This window comes from Solanum dulcamara, chromosome 12 (assembly GCF_947179165.1).
Source record: "Solanum dulcamara chromosome 12, daSolDulc1.2, whole genome shotgun sequence".
In the NCBI taxonomy this organism is placed as follows: Eukaryota; Viridiplantae; Streptophyta; class Magnoliopsida; order Solanales; family Solanaceae; genus Solanum; species Solanum dulcamara.
The window spans coordinates 8,694,008-8,716,621 of NC_077248.1; the positions used below are offsets into that span (position 1 = coordinate 8,694,008).

The window sequence follows — 22,614 nt, forward strand, 5'->3', positions numbered from 1 at the left end:
TCACATACAATTTAGCCCAACAGGCTAGATTTGATACTATTGCTTATCTTCCTCCTTAACTTTAATCCTAGTGTATAAAATATATATCAATAGAGTTTTTTCCACATATTAGATGACAGTTAGGGTTCACTAATATCTATGCATTCCTAAAGGGTATTTAGGTTATGGACAAAGAGAGCTCTCCTCTAGGTGGATCCCTTCAGCTATGGAGAAACCTATAAATCTCCTAACTAGTATCTATCGATTTAAATACAATGATATGATTATAGAATTTTTGAAATTTGTGATTTTAAATACTCCATCATAAAATCTATGAATTATTAAGGGTCTGTTTCAAAATGATCGTTAGTTTTCTAAATTTGAAAATAATTTAACTTCAACTTTTTATTAAAATCAATTGTCATATAATCAGAAGGTGAGAAGTAGTTTTTATGGCTTTCAGGAGATCATGACTTCTATATATAGCTTTTAGTAAAGAATAGTACATTGGGTTTAGTTCAATAGATTAGTTAGTCATTGTCTAGTTGTAAGAGTGAAAACATGGGGCTTTGATTATTTTCTTTATATATATAATTGGTGGTGTCCGGGTCAATATGCTATTGTAGGAATTTAGATAAATAAGAAAAAATCACCTAATACTTTTTGAAACTCTAGGCAGTAAACAATTCGAATTTGGCTTAAGGCCAAAGAACATGGTAAAAAATGAGTGAATACTTTGTATGGACCTTATAATATGTTATCATAAAAAGGTGCCATCAAAACTTAAGGGCAAATTCTACAAAGTAGTGGTTAGACCGGCTATGTTATATGTGGCGGAGTGTTGACTAGTTAAGGTCTCTCATGTTCAAAAGATGAAAGTAGCCGAGATGAGAATGTTGAGATGGATGTGTGGGCATACCAGGAGCGATAGTGTTAGAAATGAGGCTATTCGAGACAAGGTAGGAGTGGCCTCGGTGGAAGACAAAATGCGGGAAATGCGACTGAGATGGTTTGGGCATGTGAAGAGGAGAGACACAGATGCCCCAGTGTGGAGGTGTGAGAAGTTGGCCATGGATGGTTTCAGAAGAGGTAGGGGTAGGCCGAAAAAATATTGGGAAGAGGTGATTAGACAGGACATGATGCAGTTACAGCTTACCAAGGACATGACCTTAGATAGGAGGGTGTGGAGGACTCATATTAGGGTAGAAAGCTAGTACATAGTCTCGTTATTCCTCCGTATTAGTAGGCGCATAAGCGCACTATAATTTCTTGTGCTCTGGCTTCTGTTATTATCTTTCTATTACTTTTTTTACTTTGATTACTCTATTTTATCTGTGTCGCTTTCGTTATTTGCGTTATTCGTTATTTGCTTTTCCATATCGCTTTGAACTTCTTAGCCTTATCTGACCTCTTTTTATGCTTCTTTTGAGCCGATGGTCTCTCGGAAACAGCCATCCTACCTTGGTAGGAGTAAGGTCTGCGTACACTTTACCCGCCAGACCCCACGTTATGAGATTTCACTAGGTTGTTGTTGTTGTATCAGTCCAAAATTTGATGGGTTGAAATAAATTACACTAAGCTAATAAATCAGCACGTCAATAATCAACTCAAATTTGAATGAGTTGTGCGAATTATTATGATTTCTTCTCGTCAATAATCAATCCTTGAATAAGTTGCGCATTATAATTTCATAGGCTATTTTGCCACCTCTAATCATCACAATTCCATATTGCCTTCCCACTTGTCAATTCTCTTTCATCATTATGTTAATTGTCATCATTTACAATCCAATACGTGATATACACTCATTCCAATTACAAAAGACTTTATTCCTACTCAAGGTCCTTCCTTTAGTGATATTAACTTTAAGAAAACATTTGTCTCAAGAAATGCAGATTGTTGAGTCCCAGATGAGCTATGCTAAGGAAATTCTGCAGATAATTCTTGCCTTGAGCTAACTTTTAGATTTGAGTTAGATTCAAAGTCCATTTCTTTATCATGATATAAGGGTCATGCTGGTCCAAATTCATTGTTTACTTGATGTCGGCCCCCATCTTACGCTACCTATGTCCAATCCTAGGCATGCCGGGAGGGGCTTACCAAGAAAAGACACAATGTACTTGTTATGACTGATTGACATTCAGGTCTAAGGCCATTTTTTTGTCAACCATCCCCAGAATTCAAGCAAGCAAAAATAGATAAATTTCAAAGACAGCAAATAATGCACCTTTAACTGAATAAATAAATATTGTAATTTGTTACACTATGTGGATACTTAACAAGGATACAATCATATATAATCACAATCAAGAAGAATGTTTTCTGTAAAATGATTCACAACTATCACAATCTAACGTGTTCAATAATTCTGCGAGAAGGAAATATATGAAAGCAAGAATCATCCGCGTTGAGCCCAAATACAGCAACAACCTAATAAGAATTTTATGGAGAAGGTGATTTCCAGACATCTTAATTAGTTGACCTCCTCTTTCACGTTTTCCTCGGCAATGGATGTGTTCATAGAGGTGTTCATGGAGGTATTCTCCAATTTTGGTGGGCCTGAATGCCGCCTTGTTCTGGCAGGTGAAGGCGGGTAAGAGAGTCGCTTCTTGACAGACCCAACTGGTCCCTTTTCTGGGGTACCGTTCTCCATGCCTAAAGGGTTTTGCAAACGTGTTTTTGCTTTTGCTGACTTAGTAGGTACCATGTAACTTGGTACAGAGGAGGAGCTTCCCAAACTCTCATCATCTCTTATAGATGATACCCCAATGCTATGCCTCCTGTTGTTACGTTCTGATTGAACACTGATCATGCTTCGCGCATCATCATCTTGGCTTATTGCAGCTACTCTTGCCGATTTCAATTTTCTGGATGCTATTGAATTGGCTGGCTTGGAAGGGGTTGTAGGAGATTGGTGACTTGGTTTTTGGCTGGATGGAGAAGGGAGGTCAGAGTTCAGCTGATATCGGGCAAATGCCTTGGTAATTTCTCCTCCAGCAATACTGGCACTTCGAACGGACATTTGATCATTTTTGAGTTCCTTCTCTGACATGCTTTGGGTTTCCCAAGGTTTAGCGCCCATCCACTGATCTAACCAGCTCCAACCCCACTGAGGATTGGTTGGATCCATAAACAACAAGTTGGCAGATCTTGGTGACTTCTTCCAGGTTTTCTGTACGGTCAAAGTTTTTGTCACAAGCAATACAAAATAACTTCCAAAATTAGATATGAAATTATAAGTTTTGAACATACGCTAGAGTCATTCTGCTTAAGTGATGCATTATATATGTTTTACAGGGAAAATAAAAAGAGATGAGACCCCAATATAAGTGATCATGTCATCATAAAGTTTTGACGATAGAAATGCGAGAGGTCGTAAACATGATTCCTAGAGGTCATATACATGTATAATGTACCCACATGCATCGAATGCGCTCTTCCTAAATGCTCATTCTTTTGTATAGAAGAAAAGATATAGCTAATTAATTACCTGATGTGAATATGAATATGCTAGGGCTCTTTCTCGTCTCACAGCAGCTTCATATTTGCTGAGCAAGCTTGCTTCAATCTGCTCTTTTGATTGTGCACTGTCATCCCATTCATCTCCTCTCTATCAAAACAAACAAAAACTTCTATTAGAGAAAAAAAGAAGCAAACAATCCATTTCGACACATTCTATTGTGCAGATATAGATATGCATAGTAATCATATCCCTCCCTCCAATTTGGTTGAAAAAACATAGAATGCTACAAGATGCTGAGCAGTTCAGTTCACAGCTATAGCAAAGAAACAAAATATTGGTTAAGGAAAAAAAAAGTACAGAAAGGTACTGACAAGGTTCAACCAAGAACGATTGTTCACAAAATTGAAACAAAACATATCAGCTGCTTAACTTTCAAAATAGTGAAATCTCCAAGCTAACTTTCAATGAGTAATTATTAATGCGGCCAAGTGTAGATATCAAGTTCTATATTGCAGCATTTTTTGAAGTTAATGTTTCCACATAATTCGGCATATAATATTTCCTAGTGAACGTTATTAAAACACTAAGCACAGATTTGTGGAAGTTTTAGCTCTCGTGATGTCTAATGGAGGATCAATTTTCACATTCAAGATCTACAGCCCTTCTTTCAGAAAAAAAAAAGGTGGAATAACGGAAGAATACTGACCCTCAAACTCTCAAGTTCTTTTGCATGTTTCTGCATAAGCTGCCTCTGGAGAGCTTGATTCTCTTCCAACATCCTAATCCTTCTAGAACTAATCTGAGACTGCACACGAGATAGAGTTTGCATGCATTTTAGAGTATGGGCAGTTTGTCGTTTCACCGTAGGTCCATCAGCAAGTGATTTGAGTCTGACTAGCCCTCGTAAAGCTCTCAATGCCCTCCTAGCCTGCAGATATAAATGCCAATAGCAAATTCCTTCTCAGTATCAAACCATTTATTACTAGCTTTACCGATCTAATAAGGAAAAGTATCAAGCTTACAGTACCCTAGCTGAAAAGAAACACTTCCATGTACGGGAAATTCGTTTATAATAAAACGAATATAAGAATGTACAGAAGCATACCATATATCCTCTAAATGCAGTCTGAATCCTGATTGTGGCTACTTCCTCCTTTGATTTGCCTGCAAACTGAGTCACTTTAGCTAATGGAACAACCTCTGCAGCAGCCTCGGTGGCTGAAACAGCAGCTTCAGCAACTGCAGAAGTGGAAGCTGCAACGGAGTATGCATGTTTTGTCTGCTCCTCTTCCACTTCAGCCAGTGCGACCTCTTCCGCATGAGGAACAGGATGAGGAGGAGACACCGAGGCAGCAACCAGGGATGAAGAATCTGGAACTGGATCCTTTTCTTTCCCAAGCCATTTCTTCTTTGATTTACTTGCTTTCTGAAATTGAGCTCAAGAACATTTAGTCACTGTTAAATGATGAAAAAGCGCTACAGCATACTAGAAAAGCTCGATACAACTATTCCACAAAACCTTGTCGCATTCTCACCTTAGGATCTGGGCTCAGTGCCTTCTTTACTGAAGAAAACCAGTTTCCTTTCTTCCCCATTTTCAATTCATTCCTCAATTTTCCCTATTTGAAAGACAAACCAAAGCACATTACATGGCTAGCTCAACCTTTTCGGTGAGAGATTCATCCACACAACTCACACAATTTAACAAGAAGCAAATACAACAACAACATACCTAGTGTATTCCCACAATGTGGGGTCTAAGAGGGTAGAGTGCACACAAACCTTAACTCAAGAGGTAGAGAGATTGTTTTCAATAGACTCTGGACTCAAGAAAAAACAGTCCAAAGCAGTCTAGAAAAAGAAATAATGGAAAGGACAAAAAACTACAAGAGTAATACTAGGACAAGGGTGAAGAGAGAAACTACAAATCATCTCAAGATCATTTAGGAAAAGAATGTAACAACTGAAAGATCTATGAATTAAGCAGTCATTTCTAACCAGATATCAAGTTATCCAGAACCTACACTACTACTCTAATTTCTCAAACAGGGATAAAAATCAAGAAAGATTCTGAATCCTCAGTCCCACAGTGGTCAAAAATCACATAGATAGATCAAAATTGGCTATTTATCTCAATACATACTAAACAGCTAAACAAGATAACAGAACTACTAATCCAACTGAACATAGTTAGTATTAGTTCCAAAAGAGCAACAGTCCACCAATCTTTAAAAAGACATCAAAGAAAATGACACTGCAACTAGCTTCAATTTCCACCAAAACAGCAAAAAAAAAAATCAAGAAATGAAAAATATACATATTTCGAAAGATCTGAAGTATGAAGAAATACCCTGTAGACAAAATTAGATCCAGCCCCTTCTTCAGATCTCAAAAAATATCTAATTTGTTCTTCAAAGATTGTAACTTTATGTCAAAATATGTTTATATTCTGTAGAGGGTAACAAAAAAAGATCAAGAAAATGTTGGACCCCTCTTACTTTAGTACCCTTTTTAGGCACTTGTAGTGTGATAAAAATCAGATCTTGATGAAGAACTCAACCATGAAAGAAGACCAGCTGGTTTTGGGACCCATTGGGTGGAGCTGGTTAAGTGGACCCCACACTTCTAATTTTTTCATATTCACAGCCAACTCGATATATCTTTATTAAAAGAACAACTCCATCCACTAAAACCACATTCTTTAGTGGTTAATTTGTAATCATCTCACTGTTTTGTTTATTATCCGGCAGAAAATGATTAGATGCTTCTTATTAGTCTTTTTTATTTGCTTTTTAATAATAATAACAACAACTCACGAAGCTGACACCATTAATTAAATCACTTTTACATTTAGAAGAAAAGCATCCACCGACATAGGAAAAAAAAATCTTACTTTTTTGTTGTAAAGATTACAGACTGATTGAATCTCAGTATTGTACTTTCAGAAATTACTGACTCGAACTTAAAATATTTGCCTGCGTTGATATAATATTGAATTGTGGCTATTTTATTTAAAAGTTTAATTATTAAAAATAAATATTTTATATATTTAATTATATTTTCAGCTATTTTGAGCAAAATTGGGCTCTTCCAAGTTGTTCTTTAAAACATTTTTTTAGTGTAGAAGGATAAATTAAGCAAAATAGAAAGATAAACATGGTGATGAGTTATAAATAAGTATATAATTCTATTAGCATTGCCATTTGCCAGTATTGGAATTAAGGGGTCGTTTGGTAGGCGGTACTAATTAAAATAGTTTCTGGATTAAAATTTAGCTAAGTAAATATATTGTTTGATTACTCTATTAAATTAATTCATGGATTAGTTATACATTATATGATGTCTTATTTTATTTCTAGACAATGGAGGAATAACTTATTATGAGTGTAACAATCATTGGAGACTAAATTATTCTTTAATTTCTTTTCCTAAATTTATTTTGTAATTTGATGTCCTTTTTAATTATATTAGATTGGTTATAAATGTTCTTTTAAATTCTACAAATTCGTTTCAGTGTAATTTGATAATTTCACAAAGTAATATTTTTTTTCACAAAGTAATATTTTTTTCTCCATATTTGGTTTGTTATATCGGGTTGATTTTTTGGAGTTTTTTAAAAATTTAGTTCGTCGATTGACCACTTGAACTATCTGTTTTCTTTTTTAAATAAGCTTTAGGTATTTGAAAATTTTAAGTAGCCTTAAATCTATGTTACGTTTAAGGTATGTTTGACCAACAAAAAAAATTAGAAATACACCGTGCTATCAAGGATCTCCTTAGTGACATATCACACCTCAAAATTAATAACAATTTCTTTTTCATATTTTAGTATTTAACTTGACTAGTTATGTGAAATAGAAAATTCTATAAAAACTCAAGGGTATAATTGTAAGGGAAATTTTTGTAGAGTTTTATGCTAAAATAATTCAAGTGATAAAATAGCAAACATGACGATAAAATTGTTCTTCTCTTAGCTAGTTAGAAGGCCACAAAAAAATAATATTGTCCGGCAGTTATCTACCTTGACACAATTACATGAAATAGAAAATTCCATAATAATTCAACGGTATAATTGAAAAGAAGGTTTTTATAGAGTTTTAAACCAAATACAAGATTAGGTGGGAAGTAATAACCGAACACTTGATAAAAGTAATTTTTGCATTATTAATCCCTACGTTACTAATTCACTAATCCCTATGTTACTAATCCCTATGTTATTATTTTTTATACCAAACGACTCTAATGATTAACATATATATATATATATATAGGTGTCGCTCGTACATTATGTCATGCTATTGTAGGATTTATTGAAACCAACCGTACAAACGAAAAGAAAACCTCCATGCAATGTGGGAGGTACGAATTCATGAAAACTCAATAACTTTAGTATAAATTTTGTATATGTATAATTATTTGATCGAGGACTCAATTATTACTATGTATTTACTTGAAATTGTTGTAAAAATTCATAAACTTCAAATGTCTATCCGCCTCGGTCCTTACACACATGACACATGCGCAGAGAAATATAATGAAAATATAGGGTACCCCTGTAGTAAAAGATTTAGCTATGGCTCACGCGGCTTTCACATTTCTGTCATGTTCAATTAAAGCCAAAAATTATGGCATGAGTAGATCCTATCACACATCACGTTTTGCAACTGTCACATAATTAGTGTATGGATACCAGAAATCTATGTACACGTAAATATGATCGATATAGATTGTTTCCTTGTATTTACTTTGTAGATTTTATCGATTTAAACAATTTTTTATAAGTTATATAATGCTTAGATATTTTTAAAAATGTTATTGCAGTCGTATTAGATTCTTCAAAGATTCCATATCCACAATATATATTTAATAAAAAATTTAATGAAATAATCGAACGATACTGTTTAAACTAAAGCGTATATGTTGTGTCTATACACATCATACAATATTCTTGAAGAGTCCTATAGTATGGCAGTAGGGGTGTACATGGACCGGGTTGGTTCAGATTTTTTACAAACCAAACTAAACTATTTGTGTCGGGTTATTAAATCTATAAACCAAACCAAACCAATAAAAATCAGGTTTTTCGATATCAATTTTTCTCAATTTTTTGGGGTTTTTTCGGATTTTTCGGGTTTCTTGGGTTTTTCATAGTATCCAATAAAAAACATAGAGTAGTGCTTCATAAAAAGAGTTCTAATACAAAATATCAACATATAAGATGAAGACAGAACACTGTTTGAAGTTTTAACTTTATAATATAACTTTATAAGATGAGTTTTTTTTGTATATTATTTAGACGGGCTTCTCAAGTCCAAATCTAAATGTAAGAAAGAAAACAAAAATTATGAAAAAAAATTTTAAAAATTTTATAAATTGCATTCTAATAAATATTTTCATGTATAACATAATTTAAAAGTAGTATATCTATAATCGGGTCGGTTTGGGTTCGGTTTGATTTTTTTAGTTAAAACCAAACCAATCCTATAATGGTCGGATTTTTTTTCCAAACACCAAATCAAGTCAAACCAAACCACTAGTCGGATTTTTTTCCCGGTTTGATTTGATTTATCGATTTGATGCAGTTTATCGATTTGCTGTATGGCAGGATAGCTTATAGTAGTACATTTTTCAATAATGTACACATGGCACGGTTCACAACATAAATGTTCCAACCAGACACAAGTAACTAATTTTGCTGTCAAGATAACGACACATACAAATATTGCCAAAACTTGTGCAGTTTAATAACTCATTTTGTCCATCCTCCAGTAGCCCTTTGCCTACTTCGTCAGGTTTGTTTTTATAGTCAAATAGTGGGTGTTCTTTTTATTTGCTTGACATGGATTTATAAAAGGAAAGTATGATACATAAAGCATCAAAATCTCAGGGTCGCAGTCTGGCATTTGTGATGTGGGATTTATGACTAATTTAAACGTTTAATTTTTTTTTCTTGATAGCAAAAAAAGAATTTATCAAATATGAATTCAGAAATTTATGACATCGATTATAGAGATCCTGAAACTCATCCTCGCATTCCTACATCAAATCGATCCTAGGGATGACATAATGGTTACAAATATAATGGCCTTAGAGCTAGTAAGCCTTGCCAAACTCATGTGAGAAATTAGATCTCTTCCTACTTACACAACAAGTAGTGTTCCATGGATTTCTATAACACATTTCTTTGGATGGTTGTTACGAATTATTTCATAATATATCGTATTGTATTGTGTTGTGTTGTATTGTACTGTATTGTTTTAATGAGTACAATGTTTAGATAGATTGTATCGTTTTTCGTCGTTACATAATGTCACATATCCATAATTTGAATGATAAAACTTACAAGAAAAGTAGGGTATATGGTAGAGCTACTATGAAAAAGACAGGGTAAAAGATGAAATATAATTATTAAAAATAATAAATAAAGACAAAATGAGAAGAAAATATTAAGGTAACGACGCGAATACACCAAATCGGTCGTTATATAAAATGGGTCTTTTCGTCGTTACCTAACAATGAATTTAAACAATACGATACAATAGAATTTAAGTAACAATAACATTGTATTTAAACTAACAATACAATACAATACAATGGGTAACAACCGTCCAAACAAGGTGTAAGTGTTCATCTTTTTATGTTTGATTTAGTATTTGGCTTTGTTGCAGGGGAAGAAAATGTTTGTAACAAAGTTTGATTTATTAGGTATTCAGGAAATTTGAATAAACAATGATGTTTCTTAAATTGCCGAAGAATAGATGTTATGAAATATGAAACACACTGGGAATATATCATCTATCATAATTTGTTTAAATAAGGATTGTGGGGTTCTGATTGCTGCAAGTAGCTTCACTATTAATCAATGAAATGATTAGAATTATAGATTTTTCAATGTTGCACCCTTAACATATCTATTGCTTTATAACCACCGTGCAAATGATTACATCAAACCAATTCATGACATATTAATACGACCATCCAAACAAGGTGTAAATCACTTAACTATAGTAAATTGATATGATTTCATATAAACACCCAACAGATGAGTCTTATACATTTTGTAACATGTCCTTGTCGTTTTGCTTTTTAACAATTTACCATATGATATATTCATTTAGTTACAAATCTATTTTTATGAGGGACAAAATCAACTTCTTCGACAATTATGCAACTCGAGATATATAGAAGCACTAAGCATAAACCTCATATCACCAAAAAGAAAAATAGAAAACCGATAGTTATTCTAGAAGGAAAACCAGTGGCTTCTACGGAAATTTCTGAGTCAGTAAAGCACAATAAAAGGCAGCAGCTTTTGATGTTCTATCTGTTTTGACAGGAAAACGTAACCTTAAGAATTACAATCATCTGATTTTAGTGCTGTTCAGACCTGTTCTTGTCCCTCAGTGTCTAAACATCTACTCTCCAGGTGCTGAAACACCTTGCTTCAGTCTTTCTTTCTTCATCTTCTTCTTGGAGATTGGCTTCTTTTTCTTTGGAGGAAGAGTTTTCTGGGCATACACATAAAGGACATAGTTCCCGATAAGAAACGTCAGCACGAGCCCACCAATAACAAGTAAGACAATCAATCCTGGGTTGAATCCGTTAACTTCGACATCCTTGGCCATATTTTTCTGCTTAACCAAACGATAAAAAATATCATTTCAATTTAGATTCACGTGTATAGTTGAGCACAGAACAAAGTCTACACAAAAAGAACAAATTCAAATCCCAACTTTGAATTGCTCTGTGATGCAGTCATATGTTAGCTTTTATCCAACTTCAGAAGAAACTATCACATGTTTCCTTAGAATACAAACCATTTTTTCAATGGAAGTGTCTACTACGTCAATATGATGCATAGCAACATCTACAAAATAATTACATAGCCCATACAACATGATCTTGAAAATTGTCAAAGAACAAGTGATAATGAATAGGAAAAAAAGGGCCATATTTGCCCCTCTACTATTGAAGAAGGTTTAATATTGCCCTCCATTATACTATCGTCCATTTATGCCCTTAATGTTATACCATTGGTCCATATATGCCCTTGATGTTATAAAAGTGGCTCAAATTTGTCCTTCCTGTGTTAACCCCATCCATTTTTGCCAAAATGACATGCCAACTCACCAAACCAAACCCCCCATTTTTAGTGTTAAGCACACTCACGAGGTTAAATTAGAAATATGAGGTCTTGAAAAATAGCCTAGTGGAGCAAGTTTGAGGAAGGACTCAAAAATCAGATGTGTAAAGAAACAATAAAGAATCTACAAAATTTATGACGCTGGACTGAGAGGCTACATTAACAAGAATGCATTGGCGTCAGTTTAAACTGCTTTGTAATTGAGTCAACTGCAACTTGATCTAAAGTTCTTACGGTAGTTTCGGCAGGTGTTGAAGATTCAAGGCAAACCAAGATAATTCACAATGACCCAAGAACAAAAGAAGTTGTTCTATCTTAAGCTAAAGTAGGTGGGCAACGAATTAAGGTTTTATAATATGGAGGAGTTACCTTTAGAATAAGTTTGGTTATGGGAAAAACAGGAAAATGGAATGAGAGGATATTTTAAGTATGTAATGTAGCAGTATCTTAAAGTAATTTTGACAAATGACAATAATGACCATGTGTCATGTACATAGAATATTGTGGTCACTTGTACATAAAGTGTCAGCTACTTATAGGAATATGGTACTAATTAAAACATAACGTCTTTAAATGACCATTATTGTCATTTGTCAAAACTACTTCGTAAATACTGCTACATTAAACTACTCCACTTGTTTAGTATAGGTAGAAGGAATGTTAAGAACATTTAATTCCTCTGGTTTTCTAGTTTTGGAGCTAAAATGCTACACAAAAAGGTAACACATACCTTCACATTTCCTCCATAACCAAACAAGGGAATGTTGTAGAGATATTGAAAAAAAAAATTATAAGAGTGAAATCATGCAAGAATTTTATGGAAAATATGGAATAAGTATACGCCCCCTTTTCAAGAAGCTGTATTTATGATATTAATTTCCCTACATGGTGCAAATGGTTGACTGATTTTCTTTTTCATTTATCCCCGAGATACAATGTCTACTAAAAAAATCAAATTTGCACTTTTTAATTTCTTCTGTCACAAGAACTAAACCAATAGAAAGGACTTCCAAAATTATAGTATAGATTGAAGGAGGAATAGTAACATTAAAGAAAAATCGGCAGAATGGTGTAAAGAAGAATGTTTCATTTTCTACAGCCAATTTAATTTTCTGGCTGCTACAGAGAACCTATATATATATATATATATATACAGCTTTTGCTTTTCAAATTTTTGAAGCTAGCCAACGGGCATTTGAAAATTCAATCTTTACAGAAGACACTTCAAGTTAGTTTTCTTTTATTCATTTAAGTATTATTTAGAGAATAACTACCTTTTCTTTTAATTTTCGAAAGTGTTTGTTGGTTGGCTTTATTTATGAATACAAACTTTTTGTAGCAACTGAAAATGAAATCAGTCATATAAAAAAGTCCTTAATACCATTTTGCCAATTCTTCATCAAATTTGAATTTTTTTGTTATTCCTCTTTCTTCAATACTCTACTCCAACTCTAGAACTCCTTCCTATTGACATTAGTTTTGGTAGAAGAACAAAATCAGAGAGTGCAACTTGTACGCCTCGTATCCTGGGAATAAAATTGCCATTTAACCACTTGCACCATGGGAGAAAATTATTATCATAAAGATAGTTTCCTAGAATGAATTGACTACACTCATTTTATATTTTTCATAAAATTCTCTTCCATGATTTCACTCTTTTAGATTAAGCAGATGAAAGAAAAAACGCATATCAATGGATCCAATCGATATTGAATTTTTCAATAGCAAATAAACAAACCAACCTTTCGTCATTAATCTTCAGAGGTGAATTACCTATTCATATCTACAATAAGAATTAGCGAGACTCCCTTTCTTTGATATCCCCAATCTTGTTGAATTTTGGAAGTCAACTTATTTCACAGACCTGGTGAAATGAAAAACTACGAAGAGGTATTCACATGGATTTAGGAAAGGTCTGTGTATTTGTGTACAAGCTAAAGTTTTTTGAATAAACAAATATCTTAGCTCACTTTCATTGTCAAATGGGCTTTTCCCTAAGCTACTCTTTCCAACTCCAAAAATCATAGAGGTACAAGGATGGTAATCAACTTATGTTCTTCTTTTCTGACAAAGGAAAGGTTTGTGCACCACTATGGCAAAAGGCGGTTTGTCCAGATTTTCATCATTTCATCACCAATTTTCAAAAGCCGGCTTCCTGAATCTATGCTAATGCGAGACTGTAAGAAAAATTAAATGCATAACATCTGCGTGAAATGCACTGATATCATGAAATTCTTTCAAAGATATAAAGAGCATACAACAAATTAGAATCCAGATCTCATCAAAAACAAATAAGGACCAGTGAAACACAAAATCAGACCTTCAGAAAATTGCAAAATTGAAAGGCTCTAATCATAGACCCTTCATCCCCCAAAAAATGAAAATAAGAAATCAAAATCTCACGATTCCAAGCAACAAAAATTGCAGAAAAATGTACAAAAAATGAAGAATCTGACTCAAACCAAAGCAGATCTGCTAGAAAAAAATGCAATGCGAGATTTAGAGGAGCTTACCACGAGATCGTTGAGAGGAAGGTGATCTACGAATTCAACTTGTCAATGAAATCAGATCTTCAGAAACTCATCGTCACCTAACGCAGATTTTGTCGAGTATGAAACGGAAGGAGAAGAATGCACTTCCGGTCAGGCGTTGCTGCTTAAATACCATGGGTGCGTGGGTTGGTGCATAACAATAAAATTATTTTCTCTTTCTTCTTTGAGACCCAAACTCCTTGGTTTTGTTGGTTTACTCCCAAAGAAGCCAATGCAATTGAAAAAACAAATCCAAAAATGTCTATCGGCTTAATTAGAGATCTATAGCTATAATTTGCTTAATTATCATATCTCGAAATTTTTTAAGATAAGACACAGGCCATTCTTCTTATGGTATAGGCTCGAGCCTAATAAATTATAATTGTATATATGTTTTAGGATAAATTTCTAAGTATTTAAGGTGTATTGGAGGTGAATTAGGGTCATAAGGAACCTCTAGTGCTAAGTCGAGTTTAAATAACCTTTACCGATTGAGTTTTCGTATAAGATCATATGAGGGGCAACTTCAAATGACCATATCTCTCATAATATTAAGATTTATGTGTCCCATCACCTATCAAATTAAGGATCTTTGTGTCTTCTTTCCAATGCCATCAAGTTTACCTCATTTGGAGTTTGGAGTAGAAAATTATGATCATTTTACTGAAACATGTTTGGATAGGACAATTCGGCGAGCTCACCTGCCAATTTGGCGACTTGCCGAATGGTTCAACGACAAGCCGATTTAGCTCACTAAATGGATATGAAATCCTACAGAAACTGTTATTTTAGGCGAGCTAAAACACTCTTTGGCGACTCGCCGAATGATTCGGCGAGAAGACCTCCACTTCGCCGAAATTGCCGACGAGATTTATTAAAAGGTGATTTTTCTCAATCTTTCAACCTAATAACATTCTTATACGTAGAGATACTCTCAAATTCCTAAATTCTCCTTCTCCCAAAGATCAAGAACTTCAAAAAAGGGATTTCTCCAATATTGGGAGATCTAAAGACTCCAAGTTCAAAATTTCCTTCACAAATCCATAGATTGATTTCTCAACTTCAAGCTACAAGGTTCCAAACCTAACACTTGAATTCAATAATTTCTAAGATTCAGGTATGTAAGGCTAACGCAATGTTGGACTGAGTTCATCCACGTGCCTTTTCATCTTTATTTATTCAAGTTGAGTTGAATTGGAGTTTTCGAGTTCCCTGAATTAAATTCTTGAGTTATCTATTGTCTCTTGAATTCCTTTTGCTTATTTAAATACGTATTGATGTTGTTCATGGGTTGAGTATTTGATTTAGATGCATATTCATGTCTTCATTCACATGAATCCTAATTGAGGATTATATTTGATTTTGAGAAATGATTTTTTAAGAGTTTGAGTTTTCACATGAGTTGAGTCTAAGGAGTCTTTGAAAGTTTTTCATTATTTTGAATATATATATATATATATATATATTACTGAAAGAATTTGATGATTTGAGCATGAGCCGAGTTCGAGTTGAATTGGAAAGAGTCTTTAAGATTATAATTGTGTTGTGATCCTGATTTCTCTATGCATTATTTTGAGTCGAGATTGCATGTTTTTAAAGATATTTAAAAGAGTTAAGTATTTAATTTAAATGAGTGGATTTAATTGAATTGATTTGAAAGAGCATCATGATTAAAGATTTAGTCTTGAGCCTTGAATTGTGAATTCATGATTGTGATTGGAATGTGAACAAGATGATAGTATTGATAGTGTCGACGAATTGATTTTCTTAGATGTTGTCATAAATGATTGTCTAAAATCCCTCATAACTAAATGATTTGAGAATAATTGGAAAATTGATTGGTTGAAAGGATTGATTTGATAGAACGAATGAGTTGAAAAAGGGTCCAATGAGACTGGATGAGATGATTTGAATATCTTATCTGATAGATATGAGTATATTGAGTCTTGAAAGGAGTATTGAACACCGAATTGGGTATGAGTATAGTCACTACTCGAATCCCATGAACTACGTAGCCAGCGTAGGATGGAGAGTTAAACCCCTTAAGTCCCAAAACGATGGACTTTGATATATTGTGGATCCAATGATAGTGATTCGTTCCTTACCCTGGCAAAGTATTGGACGAGTGTGGCAACGACACCACTTCATTATGCATCACTGGCTCATAGGTAATGGTTGTCGGTTAGAGAAACTCTCAAATTGAGTGAATTGTGCATGATGTGATTGGTTTAATTAAGATTGTAGATGATTGAGTCAATTTGAAAGGCATTGCTAAATTCTAATTTGCATATCTATCGAGTTGAGTCCTCTGAGTCGACATGAGTATTGTCAGAGTTGATCCAGATAGGTCTTGATAGTACTCTAATAATTGGATTGGATTGTATATGACTGGTCTCTGTCTAAATCTTATTCTTACTTTAGATTTATGACATACTAATTGAGTGTCTCATCTTTCTGATTTGAGATATATGAATTGATATTATTCTACCTTGATGCATGTTTCATTGTATCATATTACATATTCGTACATTCCACGTACTAACGTCCATTTGGGCCTACATCATTTCATGATGCAGAAATAGGTTCTCGAGATCATCAACATGCGCACCATTGAGGATCTTTCCATATTCAGCTGATTGGTGAGTTCTTCTCTGCATTCGGAGGATACTACTTAGTCATTCTTATTTTGAGTTTAGTCTTTTCATTTTGAATTGAGGTATCCATGAATCTGTCATTGGCACCATTTAGAAAGTAGTGATAGAGGCTTCATAGAGTAGATAAATATGAGTTGATTGAGTATTTCTATTTCTTGAATTGTTCTTGTCAAACTATTCTCATGACATAGATTGGAATTTGACTTGTTGGCCTATGACTTTTCTTCCTAAAGTTAGATTGTTGATAATAAGTCTTCTGATGATTGAATGAATGAACGGATGTGTGACAAGACCAACTGGTTCGCTTGGGAGCCAGTAATGATTTCCGAGTGCCGACCACATCTAGGGTACTCTCCCGGAGCGTGACAATTACGATTCATAGTTCAAGTTGTATCGGGTTTAAATCTATTAATGCAATATAATTTGTATCGATAAATACAATTTGAATTAATGAATATAATTATATAAACAAATACAATTATATCAATTTTGTATTTTATAACAAATTATATTTGTATTCGTATGTTGCCTTGTCTTTTGTATTTATGTATTACCATCTGTATCTGTATTTGTATTTATTGTCTTTTGTGTTTGTATTTATATTTGTATCCATTATCATTTGTTGTCTTGAAAAAGTTATAGTTTGTATTTTGAATCATATACAAGGATTTGTATCATTAAAATATCGTATTGTATTTTAAAGATATGAAAGTGTGCAAATTTTTTAAGTCACTTTATGGACTAAAACAAGCATTCAAACAATTGTATGCAAATTTTGATTAAACAATATTGATAAATGAATTTGAGATTAATGAGTGTGATCAATTTATTTACATTAAAGACACCTAAAATCATAAATTTATTATTTTTTTGTATATTGGTGACATGTTAATCATCAGTAGAGACATTTCTAACATAAATGCTACTAAGCATATGCTGACTAGCAAATTTGATATGAAAGACTTAATTATTAATGTAATCTTAGGTATTAAAATTCACAAAACTCAACAAGATTTATCATTATCACAGTCTCATCGCATTGAAAAGGTACTTGACAAGTTCAAGTATTTAAATTTTAAAATTGTCAAGAAATCAGTTGATGTGAGCTTTGCACTTCAAAAGAATGAAGGTTAAAGTAATTCACAATAGATTATGCACGAGTATTGAAAAATTTAATGTATATCATAAATTGTACACAATTAGATGTAACATGTGCTATTAGTAACTAAGTCGGTTCACTAGTAATTCCAATCAAACTCATTGGATGGTAATAAAATGAATTTTAAGGTATTTGAAATATATTTAAAATTATGCTTTGCATTATGACAAGTATTCCTGCATTACTTGAAGGATATAATGATGCAAATTGAATCACTGAATTAAATAAAGATATATCCACAAGTGAATATGCATTCACACTTGGTGAAAGAGTAGTGTCTTGAAAATCATCCAAACAAACATGCATCGCTCACTCTATGATAAAATCTGAATTTATAGCTTTAGATAAAGTAGATGAAGAAGTTGAATGACTCCGAAATTTCTAAAAAGATATTTCATTTTGGCCCAAACTTTTGGCATCTATATGTATGCATTGTGATAGCCAACCAATAATAGATAAGACAACGATCAGTACGTATAATGGAAAAGCATGTCACATACGATAAAAATATAATTATCTATGTTGGATCAACTTACAAAATCTTTAACTAGTGAGGTGGTTGAAAAATCATCAATGAGAATGAGTTTAAAGCCTAAGACAAGTCATCATGGCGGATAACTCTACCTAGTATATTGGAGATCCCAAGAGTTAGGTTCAAGGAGATCAAATAAAGTTATAAATGACTTTTCAACATTGTCAAATAACTCAACATATTCTAATGATGAAGACCATGTTAAGAAATGAGGATAAATCATCAAGATTTATCTATAGGATAAAATGTTTAGGAATCACCTATATGAGTGTGAAGAGTAAGTTGTTTTAAGGAGAATGATGGTAAATGTTGTTTCTCTACGTACTCGTGAAATCAAGTAGTGTTCATGGCTAAAACAAACATAATCGTGAGAATCATAGATAATTAAAGGTTAATTGTGTGACTTGTATTGTCTAGATGTATAACAAAGTTTGATAGTTCTAAGATACCGCATCTACCAATTGATCGAGTGCATCCGATATAAGTTCATTATGAAAAATTTAAAGAAAAATCTATTTGTCTAGATGCAATTAGTCTTCTCTTATAAAATCCCACACTTGTCCCTATTTTTTTTTTAGAGTCATTCCCTATTTATGAGGGAGACAATTGAGTTTTGAAAGATATGAATGGAAAATGAAGTATTTTTTTTCTTTCTGAAAAGACACTAAGAGAAAAGATGCAATTTGAATAACACCTTTCACATCCCAAGAGTCGTGACTTTTTTGATAAATTGTGACCTTTGCAAAAGGTTGTGACTTTTTTGATGAGTTGTGACCTTTTCAAATGATTGTGACTTTTTGAATAAGACACAATAAAAACATGTTCATACTATCCTTTATTGTCTATAAATAGAGGTGTTTCTTCTAATTTTCTAACAACAAATTTTCTGATCATCTACTCTTCTTTTCTTAAAAACTCATGTTTAATTTGCAATTGTTGAGTGAGTTCAAAGTTCGACAAAATTTAAGGTACCACTATTCTGAAGTAAATCGTTCTATCCTCCGAGGATATATTCCATAACCTCGTATACTTGAGAGGAATAATTTTCTTAAGGACACACTGTAAATTTAGTGGACTCAAAGCCCTTATTGTTACTTAATGGATCAAAAATGTCCATTTTCAAATAAATATATTATTTATTTTCTTTTTAAACACACTCTGTTTCTATTGATGATATTTTCATATTAGAAAATATTTATCCTGCTTCAATTCAGAAAATATTAAGAAAAATATTTTCTATTTTATTAATTTTTTAATCATTATCTAAATAGAAATTAATGACGAAGTTACTATGAGGGTATTCCAATATAATTATTAGAGGAAATAACGGTTTTAGTCCTTGTGTTATTGCATAATTCTAGTTTTAGTCCTTGTGTTATTTGACTATGTACATCTAACCTTCATTTATTTGAAGTGTGCGTTTTTAGTCCTTGAAGTTAACAAAAATTAACTATTTAACAAAATGATTATTTGATAATATATAGAATAAAATAAAATAAAAGGCCGGTGATTTTAAATGCTTGATAATTATGTATATAAAATTTAAATTATATTTTATTTATTAGATCCATTTTATTCGCTCTATGCTCTATTTTTTATTTTTTAGTGACTCTTTCTTCATCTCTTTTTCAATGGTTACTAATCAATATTAAATACGATTACATTTGATGATTTAGTAGGTGAACAGACTCCTTAAGGCTATCAATGGTGTTTTGACAACTTTCACTTTTTTAAAAAATCTAACATTTAATTTTTATTAAAATTAATTTTTTTACCCACATAATTCTTCAATCATTTAGAATTACCAACTCTTCAATTTATTTTATTTTATATATTTCAAAATAATCATTTTGTCAAATAATTAACTTTTGTTAACTCCAAGGACCAAAATCGTACACTTCAAATAATTGAAGGTTAATGTGAATAGTCAAATAATACAGGGACTAAAATTAAAATTATGCAATAACACAGGGACTAAAATCGCTATTTTCTCTAATTATTACTAACATTATTATTTTTTCTTTTAAAATCACTTTAACTAACAAATAAGTAGATTTTTTTTCTTAATCTTATTTTAACAATTAAAATAGAATAACTTCATGTACTTTTTTAACTGATAATATAGATCAATAAATCATATATATAGGGCAGCCTGGTGCACTAAAACTCCATCTATGCGCAGGATTCGGGGAAGGGTCTGACCACAAGAATTTATTGTACGCAACCTTACCTTGTATTTCTGCCACAATAGATCATACATATAAGATCATAGAATTTCGTCATTAATTTTCATCACGATGAGAAAATTATAATAAAACCGTATTTTTTTTTTCATAATCTTTTTTTGAATTGATATAGGATAAACATTTTCTAATTAAAAAAATTATCATTAGAAAAAAAAATGTGTAAAAAAGAAAGAAATAATATATTTGTTTAGAAAAAAGTATTTTTGACCCATTAAGTAATAAGAAAGATATTTTAAAACTAAATTATTAATTAAGAATATTTTTATTCATTTCACATAATTTAAAAATATTTTTAACCATTTTCCATTCTAAAAAAAAATAAAAGTAATTTTTGTAGGCAATTGAAAATTTGACTGACCACTCAAAAAATTCGCTCTCTTAGAAGCTTCAAAACAGAGGGGCGAAATCCTTTAATCCTTGTCCTCATTATCTTTTTTCCTTTTTCAATACTTGCCAAACCTAAATTAAGAGTGTGTAAATAATTTTTAATTTTTTCATGTTTGATTGATAATTTTTTTTTAAAAAATATTGTTCTCTAGAAAAATAAACTTATGAAAAGAGAGAAAAATAATTTTTTGATGAAAGTAGGGAAAATAAATTTAAGAAGGATCTGTTTAGAAAGTCATCGGATAATTGAAATTGGTGTAATTACTAGAGTACTAATTGTCAGTCCGATAATTACACAATCAAATAATTACGATGATGTATTTATTTACCACAATGTAATTACAATGTAATTATAAGTGTACTGCTTGACTGCATAAGTGCAATCATAAGGTTATATTAAATTTTAAAAGTACAAGTTAATTTTCTAAAATTAAAAAATTATATCAAACAAATAAGAGCCCTTATAAATGACATTAAAGTAAATATTATATATATATATATATATATATATATATATATATATATATATGTCTTTTGAAAATATATTAATTAAAAAATATTCTTAACCAATATTTTTTTAAAAAATTGATTTATATTTTTTTAAATTAATATATTTTAATTAAATTAATCATAAAAATAAAAATAAAAAGCACAAATTTCTATGGACATCATGAAATGCATGTTTGACAAAAAGATCATAAATATAATGCCATAAAATTATTAAAACATTTGATAAAAAAATAATCTATCAAATCCAATTAAAAAATAAATGGCTTGCAATATGAAATAACAAACCAATACTACTAAAACAAATGAAATTGAAAATATAACATAACTTTTAAATTCAAAACAAAAAATTTAATATAGTGCTCTTAGTTCAAATTTCAACATAACGTACATAAATGTGACGTAAAAGAAAAGAAAAATGTATGTCTATAATAATGAATTCTACTTTAATTTAAAAATTAGAATACCAACAAAATTATGCTAATGAAAAAAATAAACATAAAATTAAAAAATAGATAATAGAAAAAATTGCATTGAATCACATGAAGTAAAGATTGAGAATAAGAAAACAAATTAAAATATAAAAATAAATAAATAAAATATGTATTTTAGAAAATATAGACTAATAAAAAAAAAAAGAAATTAAAATAATAATAACAAAACGTAAATTAAAATGAAAAAAATAAAACTAGAAATAAAAAGAAGAAATTTAAAAGTAATCAGACCATTTAATTACCAACAATTCACAACTTCTACTTGAGAATTGAAGAATGATATTACTTCCTGCCAATTACACTGAATTATCTATTGATCAAGTAATTACATGATCAATTAAATAATTATACTCAATTACATCAAATTCTATTACCACTTTATAAATAAACACAGGTGACATTCAAGTTCATTATCTTCTCCTAACCTCCCAATTCCCAGCCCTTGACCATCCCCGAACCTACACTCAGTACCCAATTCTGTTCATATAGTATTTTGTTAAGTTATGTATAAATACTTTA

General features: G+C 31.7%; 2 protein-coding genes across 3 annotated transcripts; both read right to left on the reverse strand.

Moving 5' to 3' along the window:
* Positions 1–2,213: 2,213 nt before the first annotated feature.
* LOC129876648 (protein IQ-DOMAIN 2-like) lies at positions 2,214–6,070 on the reverse strand. The gene is made up of 6 exons (XM_055952137.1): positions 5,793–6,070; positions 4,978–5,061; positions 4,548–4,868; positions 4,149–4,370; positions 3,470–3,589; positions 2,214–3,151 (listed from the first exon to the last, which is right to left on the reverse strand). The coding sequence occupies exons 2-6, from the start codon at positions 5,035–5,037 to the stop codon at positions 2,453–2,455; spliced, it is 1,422 nt and encodes a 473-aa protein (XP_055808112.1). The 5' UTR covers positions 5,038–5,061; positions 5,793–6,070; the 3' UTR covers positions 2,214–2,452.
* A 4,610-nt stretch (positions 6,071–10,680) lies between these two features.
* Positions 10,681–14,277, reverse strand: LOC129877481 (DNA-binding protein S1FA-like). Of its 2 annotated transcripts, none has more exons than XM_055952992.1 (2): positions 14,099–14,277; positions 10,681–11,076 (listed from the first exon to the last, which is right to left on the reverse strand). In XM_055952992.1, exon 2 carries the CDS (start codon positions 11,065–11,067, stop codon positions 10,858–10,860), a length of 210 nt encoding a protein of 69 aa, XP_055808967.1. In that variant the 5' UTR covers positions 11,068–11,076; positions 14,099–14,277; the 3' UTR covers positions 10,681–10,857. The 2 variants fall into 2 exon arrangements, with proteins under 2 accessions (XP_055808967.1, XP_055808965.1); XM_055952990.1 differs by having other exon boundaries at positions 10,681–11,073; positions 14,099–14,263.
* Between the last annotated feature and the right edge of the window lie 8,337 nt (positions 14,278–22,614).